Here is a 25,568-nt window from a genome sequence, read left to right as displayed (position 1 = left end):
TTCCCCAGCCCATCCCAATGTTATTGAAGGCTTGAGAAACGTTGAAATATTTTTTTTGCCTCCAAATTCAACATAAAAAATTCAACCATATGATGCTGGAATTATTAGAGTAGTTAAGATTTATTATCAGTATCACTTTCATTTCAGCATCTTGGAAGAGAAAGGAAAAATAAATCCCGAAAAGATTAATGTATTGGATACAATCCATTTTATTAATGTTGATTGGAATATTGATGTGAAGTCTACAACTATTGCAAATTGTTTCCGACATTGCAAAATTCAATCTAATGAGGATATGCCTCTCAAACAAGAAATTGGTGATGTTGAAGGCATTCATAAATTAAAATAAGTAATTTCTTATTTACACTATAGAAATGCCATGGATGTTGAGCAAATTTTAAATTATCCAAGTGAAAATGAATCTTTGATGGAGTCACCTACGAATGAAGAAATTATTCAAGGAATGATGGATGTGCCAACTGATGATGAGCAAGATCCAGATGACAGCAGTGTTTTACCACATGTTTCTCCAAAAGAGCCTTTTTTAGCTATGGATACCTTGAAGAATTATTTAATACAACACGAGAAGAATATACCAAATTTGGTTTATGCCCTTCTAAAAGTTAAATGATGAAATTGTATTTGATTCACATGCAAAGAAGAAACAGTCAACTATAGATGCATATTTTAGCAAAGAATAAAATTGAAAAAAATAAGAGTTGTCTAGAAAACACTTTAGTTTTATGTATTATATATAAAATTTTCAGTATCTTTAATAAATTATTATTTTATATTTTCATTGGGCTCTTAAGGATTTTTTAAAATTATCTTATACATTTAGCGAGATTATCATTTTATGTCCTTGGCCCTAGTCGGGATCGAAAAAATTATTATTTAACCGAGATTATTAATTTATCGAATTTCATTTATTGAGGTTTTACTATAGTTTTTTTTTTTTATTTATTATACATATAATAATTTAATTATAAATTTAACATTATTCTAACTTAAAACTTACCAAACTGTACACTAATGTCTAACATGGTTTACTTTTCATTTTAGGCCTTGGTTTAATTACTATTTTAGTCCTTTAACAAATGAAAATCTATAAAGATTAACTTTTATCACTTTTACAATCTAGTTCTTGTATCTTAATTAACTATCTGATCAACAAAACTATAGAACCAAAATTTAATTCAACCATAAACTAACTTTGTACATATTAAATAATAATATTTACTAACTCACAAATAGGGTTCAAAAACTACCATTTCCGACACTACTGAAAAACAGGTTATTACAACCCTGGCTTCTAAAGCTAACAATTATCCCTCGATCTACTAACTTTCCTGCCACCCCCGACCACGGGTCTCCATAGGCTCAATCTACTCATTTACTACTTTCATCACCTCAACCGACGTCTTTCCTAACACTGGCTCCTAATACCAATAGTCGCGAGGTTAGAAGTTTACTCTAGCAAACCACAAAGCTTTAGGCAATTCATTTCCTTCAAATTCTCCTAAGTCAACTTCTCTCTCGAAAAATCAAGAATTCTCAAAGAAATTTTCTAAGGCACCAAAATAAAGTAAAAGTAAACTCTCAAAAGCAAAGAAGCAAGAAACAAACAAAAAAGTCACAAAAAAAAAAAATGCACACCAAGTGCTTGAGTAAATGTTCTAAATGTATTCTATTACTTTGAAGAATTACAACTGAATTATTACTAATGAGGGAAGATGCTAGTTGAGCTCCCTCAAATCCAACGGTACAATTTGAATTACATCAACAGTCGAGATTAAAGCATATCTTCAAGATGACGTCCTAAGGGATTTGAACACTTGTAACGCCCCATACCCGAGACCGTTGCCGGAGTCGAACACGAGGTGTTAACGGACTTAATTCATTACTTAAACAGCTCATACAATTTATTTTAAAATTTCCAGACAAGCTGTCTAACTGCATCACAGTCGCTTTAAAAATCATATCTCGAGTTCCGAAACTCAAAATCTAATTCCGTAAATTTTTCCTGAAACTAGACTCATATATCTATTTAGTAATTTTTTTCTAGAATTTTTGGTTGGTCCAATTAGTACAGTTTATTAGTTAAAGTCTCCCCTGTTTAAGGGTTCAACTACTCTGACCTCTGTGTATTACGAATCAGATATCTCCCTGTACAGAGCTTCAATAACTATTCCGTTTGTTTCTAATAAAACTAGACTCAATAAGGAATCTGTAAATATAAATCATGACTTCTAATTACCTTTGTACAATTTATGGTGAATTTCCAAAGTCAGAACAGGGGACCCAGAAATTGCTCTAGCCCTGTTTCACAAAAATTTAAACATCTCATAAAATATAACTCATATACCTGTTTTGTTCCATTCATATGAAAATAGACTCATAATTCTTTAATTCCATATTTTATTCATCATCTAATTATACTCTACTATTTTTAATGATTTTTCAAACTCACGTCACTGCTGCTATCTTATTCTATTTTATGGTAAATTTTACCTATTTCATGGTTTCCATGGATTAGCTAGTAATTTGACATACATAACACCAAATATGATCATGATTAGCCATTCCAATGGCTAATCATTACCAAGTATTTCCATACCACTCAATAACCATATCATAAGACCATATATACAAAATGATTATAATGCTATACATGCCATACTCAAAATATACAAGCCATTATGCCAAGATGGTATACGGATAGTGTGAGCGAGCCTCTGACCATTCCCGATTTCGAGCTGGCTTGTCAAAACTACAAGGAATGAAAAGGAGGAGTAAGCATAAATGCTTAATAAGTTCACATGCAAATAGTAAGTAACATAACCATATAAGCAAACATAAAACATCATTTGCATAATCATCACCAAGACATTCATATCACATTTTCATTTATCATCTTACCATATTGTTGTTATATCGATTTTTCAACCCGAGGGTTAAGTACATACCTGTTCAAAGTACCCATTTCACAACACTTACCAATACGTCCCTTTCATCTTGAGTATTCCTCCATTTCAGTAGAACTTTACCCGTTGAACACATCAGAATATAATTCAGATACATGGAAAGTTTGCACATAAGTGCCACATATGTAGCCAAGCTACCATGTAACCCGCCCATAAGCGAACTCGGACTCAACTCAATGAGCTCGGGTGTTCGCATCCATAAGTGAACTCGGACTCAACTCAACGAGCTCGGATGCCTAGTTACATCTCACGAACTTGGACTCAACTCAACGAGTTCGGACGCTCGCATCCATAAATGAACTCGGACTCAACTCAACGAGTTCGGATGCCCAAATATCCCAGTGACATGTCACTTGTATCCTAATCTATTCCTAAGGTTCAAACGGGCTTTTTTCCTCGATCTCACATCTTTGCCGTTTTCCACGGAATATCGAAATCGATACTTCGGTGATAGTTCATACTCATCAAGTAATTCACATAATTACATATTATTCAACAATAACCACAAAGCATAATATTTCATGATAATAATAGGCATCATATCATATAAACAACATTAAATTGCTTAAAATGACAATTATGTTACTACATTTACACATGAACTTACCTCGTGCTGAAAATGGCTACTTTTACCATTTCGTCCACAACTTGGTATTTTCCCCATTTTAGCCCGAATTTCAGTTTTCCTTGCTCTATCATTTAAAATATAGTCTAATTAGGACTCACATTATTCAAATTGACCCAAAATCATATTTTGGAAAAATTACAATTTTGCCCCTAAACTTTTGCATATTTACGCTTTTGCCCCAAAGCTCGTAAATTAAACTTCAGCCTATTTTCTTATGTTTTATGACATGCTGATCATTTTTCCATTCTATGGAAACATCAAATTCTCACTCTAACATGTACTTATAACTATTAGGTATTTTTACCGATTAAGCCCTTTTGCTCGTTTTCACTTAAAACCGAGTAGCACAAATCTAACATAATTTAAAACCTCATATTCTATCATAAAACACCAAAATACACAAATTTCACCTATGGGTATTTTTCCAAATATAAACCCTAGGTTAAATTATTACTAGCATAAGCTAAATCGAGCTACCGGGACTCCAAAAACGTAAAAATCATTAAAAACGAGGCTAGAACGGACTTACAATTGAGCTTGTAAGCTTGAAAAACCCTAGCCATGGTTTCTCCTTGCTATATTCGGCCATGGGGTTGAAGATGAGCAAAATTGGCTTTTAATTTTGTATTTTAATTCATTTTACCCCTAAATGACCAAAATGCCCTTACTACTAAACTTTCCAAAAATTCCATCCATGTCCAATTTTTGTCCAAGACTTAGAAATTGGTAAAATTCTATTTAAGACCTCCTAATTAATATTTCAAAACAATTTCATACTAGAAACTTCTAGAATGCAAGTTTTGCAAATTATTCGATTTAGTCCCTAATTTCAATTTAAGCACTTTATGCATAAAATTTCTTCACGAAATTTTCACACAATCATGCAATCATATCATAGACCTTAAAATAATCATAAAATAATTATTTCTATCTCAGATTTTGTGGTCACGAAACCACTATTCCGACTAGGCCCAAAATCAGGATATTACAACTCTCCCCCCCTTTAGGGATTTTTGTCCCCGAAAATCTTACCAGAAAAGTAGTCTTCACTTTTAATCTCATATTCAGTGCCGAAGAACTTGCACTTAGACTGTACCTCCAATACATCTCTTCAATTTCTCATATGATCTAAAAGCTTACAGTCTCAATTCTCAACTGTTCTTAAATTTTCAACCCTTCTCAGTTTCCCATGATATCATGACATAAAACCCAGATCTTAACTTGATTAATGGAGACCGGAATTCCAAGAAATCCAACAATCAAAGAGACCTGAAATTCCATGAATCTGATAGTAGGACTTCATTCAATACAGATATGATTTATAGATCTTGCCAAACATTTAACAATAGGATACATCACATTTTCCTCTTTCCGCCATAGAAATAATTTTGATATGGCCTCAAGAATAATCCTTCTCATTTCCAACGCAATATCAACACTGACAAGGATAATTTTGATAGATCCCAATGCTCGGCTTTAACCCCTTTAACAACTCCGATTTTATGTAACATCGAATGCTCTAAACTATCACATTACCTCACTGTCTTGAAACACATCACAATTCATACAACAAGACATTCTTGAAAATCGAAGTCTTTACTCAATGTAGACTAGTCTAGTTCGACGCTTGGTTACCAATATTCTCATCTATCCAAACTTTGTCAACATGTAATAAACTTTTCAGCTTTCACAAGACGAAAACCTTATCATTCAGTAGTGACTTTAACTAATATCCAACTCTTTCTAATAAATATACACTTCTAGTTCGGACTATTTACTCTTTTATCAATACAAAATGAAATTATATTATCGGACTTGAGAAAATAATCCGACATAATTGTCACATGAAATCTTTCAAATAAATAATTCACCATACCAACTGAAACTCGCTTTTATCACCTATGCCTTTACGATGTCAAATCCTTACACGAAATTAGAAAAATCCGATACTAAAATCACCACATTACCAAGATCAAATTAGAAGTATAGTCATATTTGACATGATTATCACGAGTGAAGAACGTACTTGAACATGAGTCATAATTGACAAATTATAGAACAAAGATAACAAGAAAATCGAATAAAAAATCCAAGATAGAGAAACCGGAATAAAGAAATCCGAATAAAGAGATCCGGGATAAAGAAACCCAAGATACGATACTATGTCGAGAATCGAAAACCAAACTCATAGAGAAAATACGGAATACCCGATAATTCTTCAAAGAAAGAAAGTCCGAAGAAAACATCATTTAATCCCACGAAATCAAATATAACAAGATCAATATATCTTCCCAAACATATATATCGATGAAGCATCAAGTAGAAGAAAGCAGAATCATAATATCATACGTATTCTCTCATCAATTCTTATCGACGAAATGAAATAGAATACCCGATGAAATAGAGCAATATAAATTATAGACCATCAGACTACCAATGCTTTCATCCAACACGAATTAGAAGACATTCCCATATAACAAGAATTTCTTCAAAGATCAATAGCCATAGAAATATTTACGAGAACGGGTAAACACAAAGAACATCTCAAAAGAGATCGCTAAATCATCCGATCATAACTGTCACACTCGGATAGTTCACATTTCAAATATCATTTCCCCAACTAGTTACGTCGTCACAAATTTCATATTAAACCATTCACTAAAGAAGGCCGATTCAAATAAATTTCGATTTACACTTGTCTCGACCTTGCGCCTGAGTAATTTGATTTACCAAAGAGAATTCCTTCTCTAACTGGGACAGTGCATAATTCCAATAATCTTTATATCAATCCGATACTTTACTGGCTCTAACTTTACTTATCAGCTCATTTTCAATCTCGATCATACTTATAATTATTCTATCATTTGAACTCTTTGGGTTCTCAACTGAAACTTATTCAATACAAATCTCATGAAATTCCATTATAAGTACCACTTGATGAGGAGAGGGTTGTAGGACCTCGACTCGACTTTCTTATACATACACATATGACACAACTTCCATCATCATAGCAACATCATCAAAATCATGTCATTCATTCAGGCAATGCAACATTCATGTTGGCTTACACAAATTTTCCTATTGTCCCATTTAGACAATATACTTATGCATACATTCTATGTTTTCTAGATAGCTTTACTTATCCATTCATTTAATTAAATTAATTCATGCTCATGACATCATATAAGGCCAAACAAACATAGATATTTGCATCAAAATCACAACTTTCATTTCGTGCATCATCATGTACATATCATTACAATCATATAATTCAGTCCAACAATTTAACATAGATAAGTTCATTTCATTATAATCCTTTATCTCATAAAAATTATATACCATTAACATTCATCAACATTCGACATCCAATCAAAACAAGGACATTTTCATTCGTATCATAATATTATGACCTTTATTCATACCTCTACTACTTTCTATTTATTCCGTTCATCTTATCAAGTAAGCCACATACACTACATCATATGAGCATTAAGCAAATATGGATATTTATCACATATGTATCATAAACTTTTATTCATACTTTTCTGAACCGAGACTTATCATAATCATAATTTTACTCAAATACCTTCACATAACATTGAACATGGTCGGCGCAGCTCGGTTGGAGAGTACCCTGTCTAAATAAGACGGTACTCATACGCGTCGGAAGACATCACACTATCACAGATCAGTGGCATGTATAGCTAAACTTTTACACATGCTAGGTTAGTCCGAGAACCGACTAAACCAGCTCTGATACCACTAAATGTAACGCCTGCACCGAGACTGTTGCCGGAGTCGAACACGAGGTGTTAACGGACTTAATTCATTACTTAAACAGCTCATACAATTTATTTTAAAATTTCCAGACAAGCTGTCTAACTGCATCACAGTCGCTTTAAAAATCATATCTCGAGTTCCGAAACTCAAAATCCAATTCCGTAAATTTTTCCTGAAACTAGACTCATATATCTATCTAGTAATTTTTTTCTAGAATTTTTGGTCGCGCCAATTAGTACAGTTTATTAGTTAAAGTCTCCCCTGTTTCAGGGTTCGACTACTCTGACCTCTGTGTATTACGAATCAGATATCTCCCTGTACAGAGCTTCAATGACTATGCCGTTTGTTTCTAATAAAACTAGACTCAATAAGGAATCTGTACATTTAAAGTATGACTTCTAATTACCTTTTTACAATTTATGGTGAATTTCCAAAGTCAGAACAGGGGACCCAGAAATTGCTCTAGCCCTGTTTCACAAAAATTTAAACATCTCATAAAATATAACTCATATACCTGTTTTGTTCCATTCATATGAAAATAGACTCATAATTATTTAATTCCATATTTTATTCATCATCTAATTATATCTCCACTATTTTTAATGATTTTTCAAACTCACGTCACTGCTGCTGTCTTATTCTATTTTATGGTAAATTTTACCTATTTCATGGTTTCCATGGATTAGCTAGTAATTTGACATACATAACACCAAATATGATCATGATTAGCCATTCCAATGGCTAATCATTACCAAGCATTTCCATACCACTCAATAACCATATCATAAGACCATATATACAAAATGATTATAATGCTATACATGCCATACTCAAAATATACAAGCCATTATGTTAAGATGGTATACGGATAGTGTGAGCGAGCCTCCGACCGTTCCCGATTTTCGAGCTGGCTTGTCAAAACTACAAGGAATGAAAAGGAGGGAGTAAGCATAAATGCTTAATAAGTTCACATGCAAATAGCAAGTAACATAACCATATAAGCAAATATAAAACATCATTTGCATAATCATCACCAAGACATTCATATCACATTTTCATTTATCATCTTACCATATTGTTGTTATATCGATTTTTCAACCCGAGGGTTAAGTACATACCTGTTCAAAGTACCCATTTCACAACACTTACCAATACGTCCCTTTCATCTTGAGTATTCCTCCATTTCAGTAGAACTTTACCCATTGAACATATCGGAATATAATTCGGATACATGGAAAGTTTGCACATAAGTGCCACATATGTAGCCAAGCTACCATGTAACCCGCCCATAAGCGAACTTGGACTCAACTCAATGAGCTCGGGTGTTCGCATCCATAAGTGAACTCGGACTCAACTCAACGAGCTCGGATGCCTAGTTACATCTCACGAACTCGGACTCAACTCAACGAGTTCGGACGCTCGCATCCATAAATGAACTCGGACTCAACTCAACGAGTTCGGATGCCCAAATATCCCAGTGACATGTCACTTGTATCCTAATCTATTCCTAAGGTTCAAACGGGCTTTTTTCCTCGATCTCACATCTTTGCCGTCTTCCACGGAATATCAAAATCGATACTTCGGTGATAGTTCATACTCATCAAGTAATTCACATAATTACATATTATTCAACAATAACCACAAAGCATAATATTTCATGATAATAATAGGCATCATATCATATAAACAACATTAAATTGCTTAAAATGACAATTATGTTACTACATTTACACATGAACTTACCTCGTATGCGAAAATGGCTACTTTTACCATTTCGTCCACAACTTGGTATTTTCCCCATTTTAGCTTTAATTTCAGTTTTCCTTGCTCTATCATTTAAAATATAGTCTAATTAGGACTCACATTATTCAAATTGACCCAAAATCATATTTTGGAAAAATTACAATTTTGCCCCTAAACTTTTGCATATTTACACTTTTGCCCCAAAGCTCGTAAATTAAACTTCAGCCTATTTTCTTATGTTTTATGACATGCTGATCATTTTTCCATTCTATGGAAACATCAAATTCTCACTCTAACATGTACTTATGACTATTAGGTATTTTTACCGATTAAGCCCTTTTGCTCGTTTTCACTTAAAACCGAGTAGCACAAGTCTAACATAATTTAAAATCTTATATTCTATCATAAAACACCAAAATACACAAATTTCACCTATGGGTATTTTTCCAAATATAAACCCTAGGTTAAATTATTGCTAGCATAAGCTAAATCGAGCTATCGGGACTCCAAAAACGTAAAAATCATTAAAAACGAGGCTAGAACGGACTTACAATCGAGCTTGGAAGCTTGAAAAACCCTAGCCATGGTTTCTCCTTGCTATATTCGGCCATGAGGTTGAAGATGAGCAAAATTGGCTTTTAATTTTGTATTTTAATTCATTTTACCCCTAAATGACCAAAATGCCCTTACTACTATACTTTCCAAAAATTCCATCCATGTCCAATTTTTGTCCAAGACTTAGAAATTGGTAAAATTCTATTTAAGACCTCCTAATTAATATTTTAAAATAATTTCATACTAGAAACTTCTAGAATGCAAGTTTTGCAAATTATTCGATTTAGTCCCTAATTTCAATTTAAGCACTTTATGCATAAAATTTCTTCACGAAATTTTCACACAATCTTGAAATCATATCATAGAAATCATAAAATAATTATTTCTATCTCGGATTTTGTGGTCACAAAACCACTATTCCGACTAGGCCCAAAATCAGGATATTACAACACTATACAATCTTATCCATTAGGTTTTACAATATTCACCATAGCAATTCTAGTTTTATTGGAGTGTTTCAATAGACCACCAATGTTTCAAGTAAATATACTTTTTCATGTGTTCCACAAATCCTGCTAGTTCAAGTGGGTTAAATGAACCACATTTAATTAGTTGACCTTTAACGGCGATTTTATACGCAATGGTTATGAGATTTGATTCGCGGCTCATGATACAACCCCCAATCAAAATAGAGGCACTACTTACAGCCTTAACTCTTTTAGCATTCAAATGGCATGGAAGAGAGGTCAAAGCATGGTGGTTGGTTTTGTTCCAATACCAATTGTATCAGCTCGTACACTTCATTCCGGACATAAACTGAAGCAATACAATATAGATTTTGTTTCGGCTCAAATTTCGACCTATCCCACATGTATTTGACATATTTCGACTTGTTTTCAAAAAATGATGTATCGGTGAAAATTTGAGTTAAAACTTGTGAGTGAAAAGAAAAAGAACTATATAAGAAAATGAACTAGCTGTGAGAAGAGAACAAAAAAAAAAAGGAAGAGAGAAAATAAAATAAAAAAGAGAATACAATAAACATTAAAATCTCAAAAATTGAGGTATGGAAAAAAGTCTTAACATTCAAAAAGTTGAAATGAATAAGTAAAACAAAACATCACGTCGGATAAATTTTGAGTTTTCACAAGCTCAAAAATAATTTTAATTTAATCTACAAATTTAATTTAAATAAGAATTATATTCTATTTTTAAAAAATATCTATATTGATAATAGTTAAAAATGTTAATAAATGAATAAATAAAATTTATTTTTATAAAAAAAATTTAGGGTAGATTACACCAACAGTCACCCAACTTTAGGGTAGCTGACAATACAATCACCTAGGTTTCATTGCAGTCACTCAACATTCGAAAAGCTACAAAATAGTCATTTTTACCGTTTTCCGTCACAGACGTCACGGCAAAGTGACATGGCAGGTGACGGCGTCGTTGGTGTAAAAAAACCATCCAGTTGCCTGGTTACTCTCACTTTAACAACCCTACCAGCACCATTTTAAGGTTAAAGAAGAAGAAGAAGATGATGAATGAGAAGAGGAAAAATGGAGATGCCCTGTTCGTAGACCCAATGACCCTCCATTCATTGTATCTTATATTCAACCTCAAACACCTCACTCATTTCCTTTCACCCTCTCATTCACTCAACCACCAACAAGATTCTCCTTTCAAAGAGTTTTTTTCTGCTATGGCAATTTAGTAGCGAAGTTAATCACCCAATTATTTGCTTTGGACAAAGAACACTAAGAATATTGGCCAAGAAATCAACAGATATAAAAAAAATTAACAGTTCAGCAAAGCTCTTCCCTTCCCAAATTGTTCCCAAAAACCAATGTGGTTGACTGCTGATAACAAAGAGACAGAGGCGTTAAAAAAAAAACAGAATCTAAGAAAATATTTTCTCCAAAACAGTTCAAACAAAGATTATAACCTTTTTTGGCCATATATGCTCATTGAAAATTCAGATTGTAGAAACAAAAAGCCAATGACACAATTCTTCATTTTTTTTTTGATAAATTGCACCAATAGTCACCCAACTGTTGGTGTAATTTACCCTATAATAAATTATCCCCAAACAAAAAAAAAATCGTACCCTAAACCCTTATACCTTATTAATCGATTATTGAGTCGATTTCTAACCCTAAACCCTTCTTAATTGATTCTCGAATTAGTTTCAACCCTAAACCAACCCAAATCACAATCAAAATTTTCCCAAATCAATTTTTTTTTACCCCAAATCCTCTTAATCCTAATCTATTTCTAATTTTTTACCCCTAAACCCATAACTCTTTAATTTTTTTCCCTAAACTCGCCCCCAAACTAAAACCCATTAGCCGCTTCACCAACGTGGCAAGTTAACTTGCCACATCGGCTAGTTAACTTGCCACGTCAACATCCCGTTAACACCCTAAATTAATCAGTGACTATCTTGTCACTTTTTTATAACGTTAGTGACTGTTTTGTAACTTTTCGAAAGTTGAGTGACTAAAATGAAACCTAGGTGACTGTTTTGTCAGCTACTCCAAAGTTGAGTGACTGTTGGTGTAATTTACCTAAAATATTATTGTATTTATTATTAGTAAGAAATAGGTTAAACTACCTAGTTGGTCACTTGACGTTTAATCACCCAAATAAAAAAACTCGTAACAATAAAAATACTGAACCAAAGCAGCAACTTGATGTATCCAACAAGTATCGGTGTCACCAAGACAAGAAAAGTTCCAAATAGCAACTACATCGCTATGTTGCTCCAACTATTTCTTTTTTTGAAATACCCATATTCGAAATGGGATATAATCTTCTAGTGACATGGAAAATCTTCAACAAGGTCAAACATATTGGACACTCGCAACTGAGTTCCAACTACTAAGCTTGTAAAATATAGTAACATCGACACCCTTATAAAAGTCTAAGACCATAATTTAATTCCTTGCAGAGAAATTTCAAACTTGGTACAGTTTCATTTGATTTTTACTTTTGGCTATTTTTAGTAAGAAAGTAATTCTTTTTCCACTGAAAGTGATCAAACAATTCAACTTAATATAAAATTCTAAAACCAAGCATCTTGTTATCCACAAAAGATGAAATTTTAGCTTCTAATAATTCAAATACAATGGATTTGCTTTTGTGAAAAAATCATAAAATTAACGAGGCTTATCATGTAATCTTTCTCGATGTTCTCAGAAAAGTAGAGAAAACAAGGCAAACATTACATGAAGAACAGAGAAAAGAAAGAAAATGAAATATTTGATAGTATTTGGTACAGTACCTGATAAACCTTGACTGTCGGCGAAACCCATTATTAAGGGTAAGAGATTGCAGCTGGAAGCAGGGAGCAAAGGAAGAAGAAGAATGTGGAAACAGGGGTGGCGTGGAAGGAAGAAAAAAGGTCAAGAAAGATGAACAGTAACCAGGGGTAAAAAATAGTCAAAAATATGTAACAGTGACTAAAATGTTTAATTATAGTAACAATAGTGACTAAATTACTAATATTTTTTTTTATTTAAGTGACCAAAATAAAAGCATCAAAAAAATTAATCATCAATTAAGTAATTTATTCTAAAAAATAATAGTATGAAACGTAGTGTGATATATTTACTATTACATATAAAGTTTAACTAGTAATTATATAAAAAATAACGGTTACCAGTAGCACTGAAAATATAATACTGGAACACTGAAAATATAATACTGGAACGATATTGACTACCTTGTGTCAAAATAGCATTATGGATAAAGTCTGCTTATTCAATCCTCAAAAACTGATTTTCTTCAACAATACCACACAGATCAAACTTGAAATTTTGGGAGAAGCTCTTTCCTTACTGCGTATGTACAACTAATCACACCATATCTAAATTAATCTTAAAACGAAATGTGGGACTTCATTGCCGATGTCAATCAATAATAGGAGACATCATACAACTTGCGAGAGTCGACATTGTTAGACACATGATTTTGGCTGCCGCCGCCAAGATTGCTCGTATTAACACACTATTCTTGTAGCCTCAGCCAGATATTTCGGGAGCTAATTTTAGTTGAAGCAATTCAAACTAGTTTAACAAGAACAAACAATGGAGTACAGGTCTAGGCTAGGGGTGGCCAACCAAACCATAAACCGGATCAAACTATCTGATGCCGTTTCAGGTTTATTTGGCAGGGTCAAATAGTTGAAGCAAATTACATAAGACAAAGCCGAAACACCATGGGATTCCTATCATTCCACAACTCGACCTTGACCTTAATCCAAAAGTTACATAAATCCACATCCAACAGGTCCATTAGTTCCATTGGGTAAGGTATTAATTTGAATAAAAGATAGAATTGACCACTATCATATATCCAATAGCCCTTCTCTACCTCAAATAAACAGCCCCATATGGATCAACTGATATGATGTTTGGACACTGATCCTTTAAGACAATAAATCCTTCAAAAATCCATGACGACAGCAAAGCCTTCAAGTTTGTATTTAACGTTCTCACAATGGAGTTATTGAACCAAGTGTGAAATAAAGGTAACCATTTTACTTTGGGTGGGATTCAAGATCCATCTCCTGAAGGTTCAGCAACAGATCCTTTGAGTTCAAGAAGACTTTGTTGGCTGAATTTGCAATGGTCTGCGCAATCTCTCTAGAGGCTTCAATTTTCCTCAATGTAATGAATGCTGGGTTCTTTGCAATTGCTTGACCAATGAGTTGGGCACTCTTGGCTTCTCCCTGTAAACCAGAAAAACAAATAAATTACTTCAGAAGAGAAAAATGATCCATTTTATCATATTAAGCCAAATATCAGAATTTTCTGAGAGAAGCTGAAACTGACATTCAAGTATGTTTCAGATTATCTTCTACCCTTTATAAGAAAGGATCTATCCTTTTTACCAGATCTACTTGATATTCCCATTGAGCTGCATTTATCATCTAATATTATAGAAAAAATCATCCATTTCACCACCTTGGCTTCTTTTTTGGTCATTAATTTTACTTCCTCATTTCCCCCCTTACATCCATAACTACCAAGGCCATAGTGTGTGGGTCTATTTTATGTATCTCACCTGTGCTCGGATGACAGCACTTTTCTTGTCCTGTTCAGCTTTTTCCACAATAAATTTAGCTCTCTCAGCTTCTTGGGCAGCCACCTGTTTCGCCTCAATTGCAGCAGTGAATTCCTTCCCAAAAGTCAGACTTGTGATGGACACATCATCAAGTTGAATGTTGAAGTAAGCTGCCCTTTCAGTCAGAATCTTCCGGATTTCCTTACTGACATTCTAAAAGCACAACAGTTCAACTTCAGACAATTGATCCAAACCATCTATGCTATTACTGGGGCATCTAAAATCTATGACAGGATATCTACCTCTCTCTGAGTAATGAGTTGGCTAGCATTGTATTGAGCAACAACAGCTTTTAAAGTTTCATGAATGATTGAAGGCAGGACCCTCTCATTATAGTTCTCACCAAGGGTTCGATAAATTTCAGTTAACTGAGTTGACTTAGGGCGAGTGAGAACTCGAAGCCCAATCTTGACCTGCAGAGGATATAGTTCAGAAGCAGGTTTAGTGTCTAATTAAGGCATTACTTCCTGCAACATTTTTCTATTTTAAGTTTCTACCTAATATAACTCTACAAATGAATGTAAGCTGTAGCATCAACAAGAAAGGGAAAAGCATAAAAATGCCTCATGGGTACTCTGTTATGGAGCCTTTTAAAATGATTAGATGAAATGTAAGCATTTCATCTAGCGTAAATAGAATGTAAATTTCATATATTGTATTCATAGCTCATATGTCCATATCAGAGGTTGAATATACACAAACAAATAATTCTTAAAAGATGGAACAACCATTACATAACTTTCAAAAATTAAAAGCTTGATAGGAGGTATGACATAGAAGGAAAGGAAATGATTACAGTTACAATTAATATGTACGCAAAATATAGCAATTAATATATAAATCTAATTAATGCTGTTTGTTTAGTAAGAATTGATGTACCAACTAGTAACGAAATATTCATCTGATTGACTGAGAACATAAATTCATAATTTAAGGATTTAAACCCCATGCTTAGGTTGTGTTTGGAAATTTAGATTAAAAAATAGTGTAGCTGTGAGATAAAACACCTATAAATATAGCATTTATGGTTATTTCTCAAATTCGTGGATTTGTTGGATGCATGTTTAGTTGTGCATTTGAAATTCATAAGGATATTTGTGTGTTTTAATTTTTGAATCCCTGGTTAGTATCATTTTAGATTTAGAGAACTAAAAAGCAACGAGGTAATGATAGCACAAAAGTCTTAAGTGAAAATTGAAAAGTAGCATTTACCATCTGGAGATCACGACTACCAGAAGTACTCTCAACTAAATGAGGTCTTGCACGGACATCATAGATGATAGGCCTCTCAAACCATGGTATCATAAGGTGTGTCCCCTCGGAATAAACCTGCAGAGCCAATCATTAAACTTTATGGCATACTGCTAGACAGAAGCTAAGCCCAAAGGAAAAAAATTGTAAACAAGAATGTCAAAAGGACAGCAGAAAAAAATCTGGTCATTCAAGAAAGGACAGCACAAGGCTACTAGTTAATCAATTCCATATAGAAGCCATAGTATGCAAGTTCTGTAAAGCGCTATAATATCCACAAACAACAGATATAGGGAAGGAGATGCATTCTAGAAAACATGTCAACCAGTAAAATTATGACCTTATCTTTGATGCCCAATATCCGATTGAAAACAATTGCTCGGTGACCTCCGTCAACGTTGTAGAGACTATTGGCAACTCCATAGAGGCCAAGCCCACCAATGACTCCAATCTTAAGCAAAGCAGGAAGTGCTCCACCTCCAGGCATCTTAGGAACTTTGAGGTTGTTGAGATTCATTTTACTCAATGCTGAAAAGTTAAACATTAGATGTCAAATTGCAGAAGACCCCAAAGGTCAACATTAAACCCAATGTGAGATGTCAGAGAAATAGCTTAAGCAACTCTAACTCAGAAAAGGAAACTATCCAAACACATACGTATTCACACATGACAATCCATGTTTACACTCTGTATAGGAGAAGAGGCCCCAAACATTCCCGCGGCCCCCTCCCCCCATATAATTAGGAATTATAAGCAATATCTAGCAGAAAGGAGTCTAAGCACCCAAACTATTTCCTTGTCATGAAAATACAATATACTGCCTCCACAAAGAACATAACACAGCCAAAATACGTCGACTCATACAATATGTTGCTAAACAATCTATAAAGGTACAATATTTCAACAAGTTTTCCGTTCATTTCAATCGTACAGAGTCAAACACATAATCATATATATATTTATATATTCCAGCATGATCATGTCTCAAATCTCTATCTTTAATTACAATGCAAATGGGCTTCCCTCAACAACTTAGAAAAGTACAACAAAACCCAGTCATTTCATCAAACCGCAAAACAAGTAAAAGAGAAAGAGTAGGACCCTAAGAGCCTCAAAGCTGACAGCTCTAACAATCTAGCTCTCAAGAAAAAGAGGCTGCCGCTTTTAACAGTGGCGGGTAGCACTGCCTTGACCAAGAGATACGAATTAACAATAAGAAATGCAAAGAGGGGAAACGAAGCCGCTCAATTTAGCACCCGAAAGGCTGATAACTTCCGCTCAAAATTTCTAAGCAAACAAACGCAGCAAATATAATCTAAGACTTTTCTTTTGGGAAAAAAGAGAGAGAGAGGAAGATGCAGATGGAAATACCTACAAAATGGCAACCTTTGATGAGAGGAATAGAGGGATTCCGGGGTTAGCGAAAAAATAAGGAAGGAGAAAGGTAGGGTTTAGGGTTTTATATTTTGGGTTTTGCTTTCAGTCGATCCGATATGCTCTTGGGCTAATTAATCTTATTTTCTTTTAATTTACTTTTGGCTTAATGCCTCTATTTCATCTAAACTATACTTAACAACCTTTTTCCTCTTATTTGATTTAATCTATTCTCTATAACAACATTAAATAAACAGAATGACAAATTAGAATATACCGTATAACACATTTAACAAATCAAAATGTGTCATTTGCCATTCAAATTTATTAAAATTTAATAACATTAAATTGAAGTAGAAAATAGAAAAAAAAAGAAATTAAAATTTTAAATATTAAATATCTTTGACTTTAATTTATCATTGCTGTCGTTGACCTACGTTGACGTATAGTTAATTTTGAATTTTAAATATTTTTCATAAATATATATTTTAAATATACATACTTTGCAATTTTTAAAATTTTATACGTTTTTTTAATGTTCAACTTTTCTTTTTCTTTTTTATTTATAGACTTTATATTTTTTTAGTTGAATTTTTCGAATTTTGAAATTTTAATTTAATGTATAAAATAAATTTTAATTTTATAAAATTTTTAATTTTTATATATTATTTACACTTTTAAAATTTATATTTATATATTTTAGAAATCTATAAAATATTATTTTATAAAACTTTTGAATTATTTATATTACATATATGACATTTTACCTTTTAATCAATATAATATACATAAAACTAAAAAAAAAAAAGATGGCATGACATGGCACGAGATGTTCATAGGTTTGGTAGGGTTTTGGCTAGGCTGAGCATGATATTAACACAATTTATGCTTGCACAAGCCCCATATTTCTGAATATAGGCTTAAAATTTTATTCAAATTTGCTCATATTTGCAGATGGTTAACTCAAGCCCATTTTAGGCCCACCATATTATTTTTAAGAAAAATATTTAAAATATATTTATATTATTTTAATACAATATTTAATAATTTTATATATTTTATTTATTAAATTTTATATATAATTAATTATCTTAACATTTTTAATGTTAACACTATAGATATAATTTTATGTGTTATAAATTACATAAGATATAAAATTAATATAATATAAATTATTTTTTGATAAATAATATAATATAAAATATTACAAACTTAAAAATGGGTCCATATTTTAAACAAACTTAATTTTTTTTCCTAAACTCAGTTTTTGGTCAAAATATTTTTGCCTAAGCCCTCCCAAATTTCAGATGGGCCTTAAAACCTAATTAGGTAGATTGATCCATGAACAAGTATAACATGGCGCATTTTAATAACGCCACATGGCAGGTTTAATTTTTTTTAACGAAATGGCTCAAGTTGGATAACGGGAGGGAGGGAGGGAGGGAGGGAAGGAAAGAGGGAGAGAGAGAGAGAGAGAGAGGGAGGGAGGGAGAGCAAGGGAGAGAGAAAGAGAGAGAGGAAGACGAAGAAGAAGAAGAAGAAGGAAAAAATAATCTATAAATAAATAGTAGTATAAGAAATTATAATTGTTTTTAGAGGAAACTGTCAGACATGAAAATATAGAGAATAATTAGTAGGAGCATATGGTTAAGTTAAAAATTTGCTATTGAGTTTAGGAACTAAATTGAATAAGTTGGGAAAGTATAGGAATTTGCTGGGATCGACCCGATTAAGCAACAAGTAAAAAAAATAGCTGAATAAATTGAAAAATTGAACACACAAATTTAACGTGGAAAAACCCCTCCGAAAAGGATAAAAAATTACAGGCAAAGATAATTTTACTATAATGGCAAAAGAACGAAGAGTAAAAAAGATGAAGATAAAAATTAAACCCCGAAAACCTGAAAATAAAGAACCCTCAAAACGTAAACACAAAATTCTCTAAATGTGTTATGAGTTTTAATATCTAATGCGTGTTTTTTTCTAAGGTTGTAAAAGAGCCTATTTATAAGCTAAATTCATAGGTCAAATAATAATAAAATAATCTAAACTAATCAGTGTTTAATTGAAATAAATAAACAAAGTTTAACTAGAAGATTATTTTTCAAATTTGACTGAAATAGGAGTCATACTTAACAGAATAAAGTACAAATATTTCATTTTCATGATGGCTTTTAAATCTTATTTTTATTAATAATAATATTTTAACAAGTAATAATGTTTTATTAATTAAAATTATAATATATAAAAAGAGAAAAGATGAAATCTTTCTTATCTTTCTCTCTTTTCAAGAAAACAAAAGGGGAAAGAAAAAAAATTAACTAGTTTCCTTCAAATTCAAGTTTAAGGTATGATTTTTCTTCAAAATTTTCATAGATTTTGAATCTTTGAAGCTTGCTTTACATATATGTACCAATTGAATCATATTCAAGTATAATGGTTATCCATATTGAATTCATATGAAATATGTTCAAGTGCTAACATGTGTTGTTGTTTGATCCTTAGGCATGTGCCAAGCTATTGGTTGGAGTGTATTTTGCTTACTTATGCATTGAAATGGTAAGTGCCCAAATGGAAATGCTTGTGTTCATGAAAGAGTGGTAAGGTTTAAATTATGTAATTTCTTATGAAATGGTTCATCATGTGGTTAATTCCAAAAGAGCTATGTTTAAATGCATTAGCTTGTAGCTATAGTTGATGATATGCTTATATCTTGTGTGTTATGCATATGAAATGGGTGTAGAAAGGTAATGAAATAGTAAGTTCATACCATAAGTGTAAATGATGAAAAAGGGAATGATGAATTGAATTGATGTTGTTATTTAAGCTAAAGAAAGTGAATACAATGGAAAGTAAGAAAATTTGAAAGGGTTTAAAGTTTTATAAAATCCTACTATGCTAGGAATGATATGTATATGTGATGCTGTGGATTTATTCACTTTGTGTGTTGTTGAATATGGTTTCATGAATCTTGTGGTATTGGTATAAGATTATTCTTGGTATGCATAAATTTCATATTTGAAATGGATTGATATGACTAAAGTTTACACGAACTTACTAAGCATTCATTGCTTACGTAGTTGTTTTTCCTTTACTTTTTAGATTATTAGAAGCTCGATCGGATTGGAAGCTAGTCAGAGATCCATCACACTATCCATCTATTTTATCAGTAGATTTCTATGCTTTGGTCGTGGTTATAATGGCATGTATAGGTGGACTATGTCTAATGTTTAATTGATGAGTTTGGTATATATATGTCATTTTGGTTGATGATTATGGCATGAAATGTTGCCTTGGATTGGAGGTACTATTGATAGCTTGTTGTTTGTGGTTAATATGGTCAAATTGGTGTATGTTTTGAAATAACCAAAATTAGTATGGTTTTTATGTATCAATTATGTTATACTTTGGCATGAAAACAAGTTAAGTGATAATTGGTTAAATATGCACATGTATAGGTATTTTGGTTGATGTTATAGCCATTATGTTTTGGCTTGTAATTGTGATATATATATGTAACCTTATGATGGTTGACTTTATAGTCTTTGTGATTCTTAAATGATGGAAGTTGAAATGGTATTTAAAATGTGTGTAATGAAATGTTCTTTGACATGGTTGAATATGGTCATTTTGGTATTTGGGTAGTGGACATATATGGCTAATGGTGCTAAATGTCAAATGGCATATTTGGTACTTTTGGTGTGAAATTTGATAGGTAAACAAAGTGGTAAGTTTTGACATAAACTTAGTTATAAGTTAGTTGAACTTTTGGCCAAATTGTACATATGATTATACATGTCTAATTGTTGTGATTGAGGTACCTTTTGGGCATATTAGTTGTATGATTATGTACTTTATTTGGATAGCTTGATTATGCATGTTTTTAGTGCAATTTGATGGCTTGTTTATATGTGGAAAATTGATTGTAGGTATATGCATGAATGGGTGAGAAAAATGGCTTGAAAATGTCCTATTTTTCGTTCACACGGGCGTGTGTCTCAGCCGTGTGTGATACACGGCTAGGCGACACAGCTGTGTGCCCCATATAGCTTATTAAGGGTTGCAAGTCAGAAAGTTACACGACCTAACACACGGCCTGACACATGGGCGTGTGGCTTGGCCGTGTGACCCAAATTAGAGAGTTACACGGGCTCGAACATGGACAGGGACACGGGTGCGTGTCCCTACTTCGAATGTCCACACGGCCTGAAACACGGGCGTGTGTCTTAGCCGTGTGACCCCTGCAGTTTGAAAATTTTCATCTTTTTCTGAAAAATTCTACATGTTTTCAATTTAATCCCGACTTGTTTCTTATGTGTTTTTAGGGCCTTGAGGGCTCGTATAATGGACAGTAGGTATGTTATTAATTGGTTTTGCTATGAGCAATGATATGAATTAAAATGTTTAAAAAAAAATTTGTTCTGGAATGGAAACTCTAATAATACTTTGTAACCTTATTTCGACGGTAGATACGGTATAGGGGTGTTACATAAATGTACTTTAGCATGCTCAAACTCACGTCCTCTTACACTCTCATTATTTTAACTCTATATTGGGTTTTCCCCTTTAGTTTGATAAATTTTGTTAGTCAAGTTTGATTTTTGATTGAATTTTTCTATTCAAATTTGTTTTAAAATAATTTGTATATTTAATTAAAATATTTTCAACATGTATTGTAATAATTAGCAATAATTAATTAATATAATGTTAATAAGATACATTTAAAAATTTAAACTTAAGTTTTTCTAGTTTATATTTATTTTTCAAGTCTTTCTTTCATTAAACAAAAGTTCTAAATTAATTTATTAAATTTTAATATTTTACAGATTAACTTCCTGCTAACTATTAAAATAAAATATTTAAAAATTATTAAATAAATAAAAAATTAATATTGAGTAATAAATTTTAAATTAAAAATTAAAATTAATAACAAATTTCAATAAAATTTAAAATTAGTGATAAAATTCAATTACATAAAAATTTGATGACAAATTTTGCCCATATTCTCAAAATATAATAGTAAACATCAATTATAATATATTATGGTACTAATTCCAAATCAATAATACTAGACAAATTTGTACTTTTTAACACATTTATGAGAATGAATGATATAAGTATAAAAACATTTTAATGTATGTTTCAATGAAACCATTAACTGATTCTTTATTTGTCGATTCGGTTTTAACTTGATTGGTATGGGTATTAATGTCAATGTAAGAGGATGTGGGTTCGAGTGTGCTGAACCACATTACCCTTTTATTTATGGGTTGAGAAGAGACTATAAATAATTTTAAAAATTGTGTCAAAAAAGAGTAAATATAATCAAAACCAATAATAAAAAAATTATCTTTATTTATAAATAAAGCCTTGTAAGTGACACGAAAAATATAGGAGAAATTCTTTTATTTCTTTTGCTTGATATTTATTTGTTTATAACAAAAAGTTTTATTTTCTTTCAAAATTAAATTACTATCATATATACTACCTTTTCTGAAAAGAGCCCGTCCGTCAATAAATTAATCTAGTAGATGTTCAAAGTGAGCCGAAAATCTATTTAAACTACTTTTTTTATTTTTTATTTTCTTCAAGTAAATTACGAAAAAAGTTCAATATACCATTAACTTTGTATATATTCATGATTTGATTTGATTTGAAATTCTTACCTACGAAGCTACTAATCATGTCACCTACACTAAAAGGTGAATCTTTCTAAGCATTTAAAATTCAAATTTGAATTCCAAAAAGCTATTTTGAAACATATACCCTTTGTTTTGAAAACAATTTATAGAATCCTTTCATTTTAGGTGATTATAATATAATTTTTATAATTTCACCATTTAATTTTTAGGACACTTTCATTTTAGTTACTCAACTGTTAAATCTATCACAGTTAACTATACACGCTGCATCATATTTACACTTTCATTTTGATCACCTAACTTTTAAGTCACTTTCATTTTGGTCACCCAAAAATATCTTTTAAGGTATTGGGTAGGGTAAAAATAATCAAGGATTAAAGTGAAAAAGCAAAAAAAACTAAAATAATACATAAAATTATCAAATTGTACATGTTTATCCTATTACCAAAAATTCTAAATTTGGATTTTGAAACATAAATTTTAAATATTAAGATTCCAAATTATAGTAACAATTCAATTGACATTATTAATAGATAAAAATTTCAACAATTAATTTATTTTTTTTGATGTTTTGAAATTATTTTAAAAATTATCAAAATGAAATTTATTGTTTTTAATAGTTTTCTATGAAATCAAAATTTATTTTGATTATATGATATTGAATCTTCCATGCTAACGCAAAACATAGAAAGTAATGAGAGATTTGCACACAGTGGTTTATTAACGCAATTTAGAAACAATCCTACTTTGCAGAGCTTCGCTCAGTAGATGGTTTCATTCCACAATTAATCTAACCACCTATTAGTTGAAGCCCAATATACTCTTAAACAAATAAGTAATTTAAGCCCCAATAGCTAGTCCCAACTTGTTACAACCACTCAACCAAAACCTCACATATAAATGTTCAATCTCTCACAAAGAATGCCTATTAATCAAGTGCAAAAATACAAGAGAAAATAATGAAGATAAATTAATCTAATCAGTACAACATTCCTTTATAAAGATCTATCTTCCATGCTTATTTGCTGTCTATTTATAAGCTTGATATGACAATTTATTCAATCAGCATAGTCCAAGATAAACTCTTCTTTTTCAATAAATAATCAGGATAAATAGCCTTCAATCTTATCCTAAGTGTAACACTAACCATCACCAGACGTGCAAACGTCTGGACTGGAAATACTACAGCAAAAAGATAAATATTAAAGCAACAATATCCGCAAGTATACTGGTCAAATTATAATATAATGAAGTGTTACAACGAAATACTTCAGGAAGTATTCTGAGGATCGTACCCAAGGGAGGTTGAATTAAACTAAAATTCATTTTCTACATTAACAGGATTAAACAATAATAACTTAAAACTATAGTATGAAAAATCAAATAAAAATTAATTAACCGAAATAACATAAATTAATTAAAAGTAAATAACACAAATTAACAATCGAAATTACTCGAATTAACCAAGCAAAAGACTAACTCACTTCAGTATTCCTAGTTAACTTCAGAACTCAAGTTTTATTGAGTTGGTTATTAATTAACCAATTATTACCTTTCGGCCTATAACTAATTAACTAATCAACCAATACACACATATCTTTCAACCTCACTTTCTTGATCAGGATAAATTACGATTTACTCGGAAAACATATCTTTTGATCTCGTTTATCTTAAATTACTTACTAAGGTCGTCAATCCTAGGGTTTAATCGCACATAATTTAAGTCAACTAACCCAAACTCAAACTCTAAATCTTTTGTTAATTATTCCCACATTCGATCATTAACCTCCCTAAAAAAACTAACCACTCATGGATTTAGATGCAATTTCCCCTAATTTCATATTCAATATGCAAAGCAAAAAAATTAAATAGAAAAAGGGAATAGAGAAATTGATCTATTTCGATATTGATTTGCAAGCAAAAGCATGATTTCCTTTGACAGTTGTGAAGACAATCCCTATTGCAATTGAAAACTGAAAAGAAATTAATAAAAATTACTTAATTAAAGCTTGGATCGAAATCGAACCCAAGTTAAACAAAGAAAGAAATTCTATTTTGTAACATAAAACGAATATATTGAAATAAAGAAAAACTAAGATAAAAACCTAAAACTAAACTAAGTGGCTCATTCGACCAAGCCCACCAAAGGGGGGCTAAACACATCTATTTATAGGCAAAATGGTCTGACCTAATTAGGTTAATTAACAGCCCTAAAACTAATAAATGTTCATTGTACAGATGATCTGTAATAGCCCATTTTTAGTGAAATTAGAATAGTAGTTTCTAGACCACAAATCCGAATCCGTAAGAAAAATTATTTTTAAATTATTTTATATCATCTTTCCCAAGTTAAAAAGATGGAAATCCTAGCCATGGAGAATTGAAGAAAGAGAAACTTATTTGGCCTAATTAGGTAAGCATTCTTGTCCCGCTTTTAGTAATTTTTATATTTCCAAAATCGTAATAACTTAATCTAGCTAT

General features: G+C 31.7%; 1 protein-coding gene across 2 annotated transcripts; it reads right to left on the bottom strand.

Annotated features, from left to right (window-relative positions):
* Positions 1–13,739: 13,739 nt before the first annotated feature.
* LOC108461123 (prohibitin-1, mitochondrial) lies at positions 13,740–17,633 on the bottom strand. 2 transcript variants are annotated; one of them, XM_017760831.2, is made up of 6 exons: positions 17,447–17,633; positions 16,412–16,599; positions 16,033–16,149; positions 15,063–15,233; positions 14,761–14,973; positions 13,740–14,425 (listed from the first exon to the last, which is right to left on the bottom strand). In XM_017760831.2, exons 2-6 carry the CDS (start codon positions 16,586–16,588, stop codon positions 14,234–14,236), a joined length of 870 nt encoding a protein of 289 aa, XP_017616320.1. In that variant the 5' UTR covers positions 16,589–16,599; positions 17,447–17,633; the 3' UTR covers positions 13,740–14,233. The 2 variants fall into 2 exon arrangements, with proteins under 2 accessions (XP_017616320.1, XP_017616319.1); XM_017760830.2 differs by having other exon boundaries at positions 17,443–17,632.
* Between the last annotated feature and the right edge of the window lie 7,935 nt (positions 17,634–25,568).

The sequence above is a fragment of the Gossypium arboreum genome, chromosome 3 (assembly GCF_025698485.1).
Source record: "Gossypium arboreum isolate Shixiya-1 chromosome 3, ASM2569848v2, whole genome shotgun sequence".
NCBI classification, from domain to species: domain Eukaryota; kingdom Viridiplantae; phylum Streptophyta; class Magnoliopsida; order Malvales; family Malvaceae; genus Gossypium; species Gossypium arboreum.
This window is presented reverse-complemented; position numbering and strand designations above follow the sequence as displayed.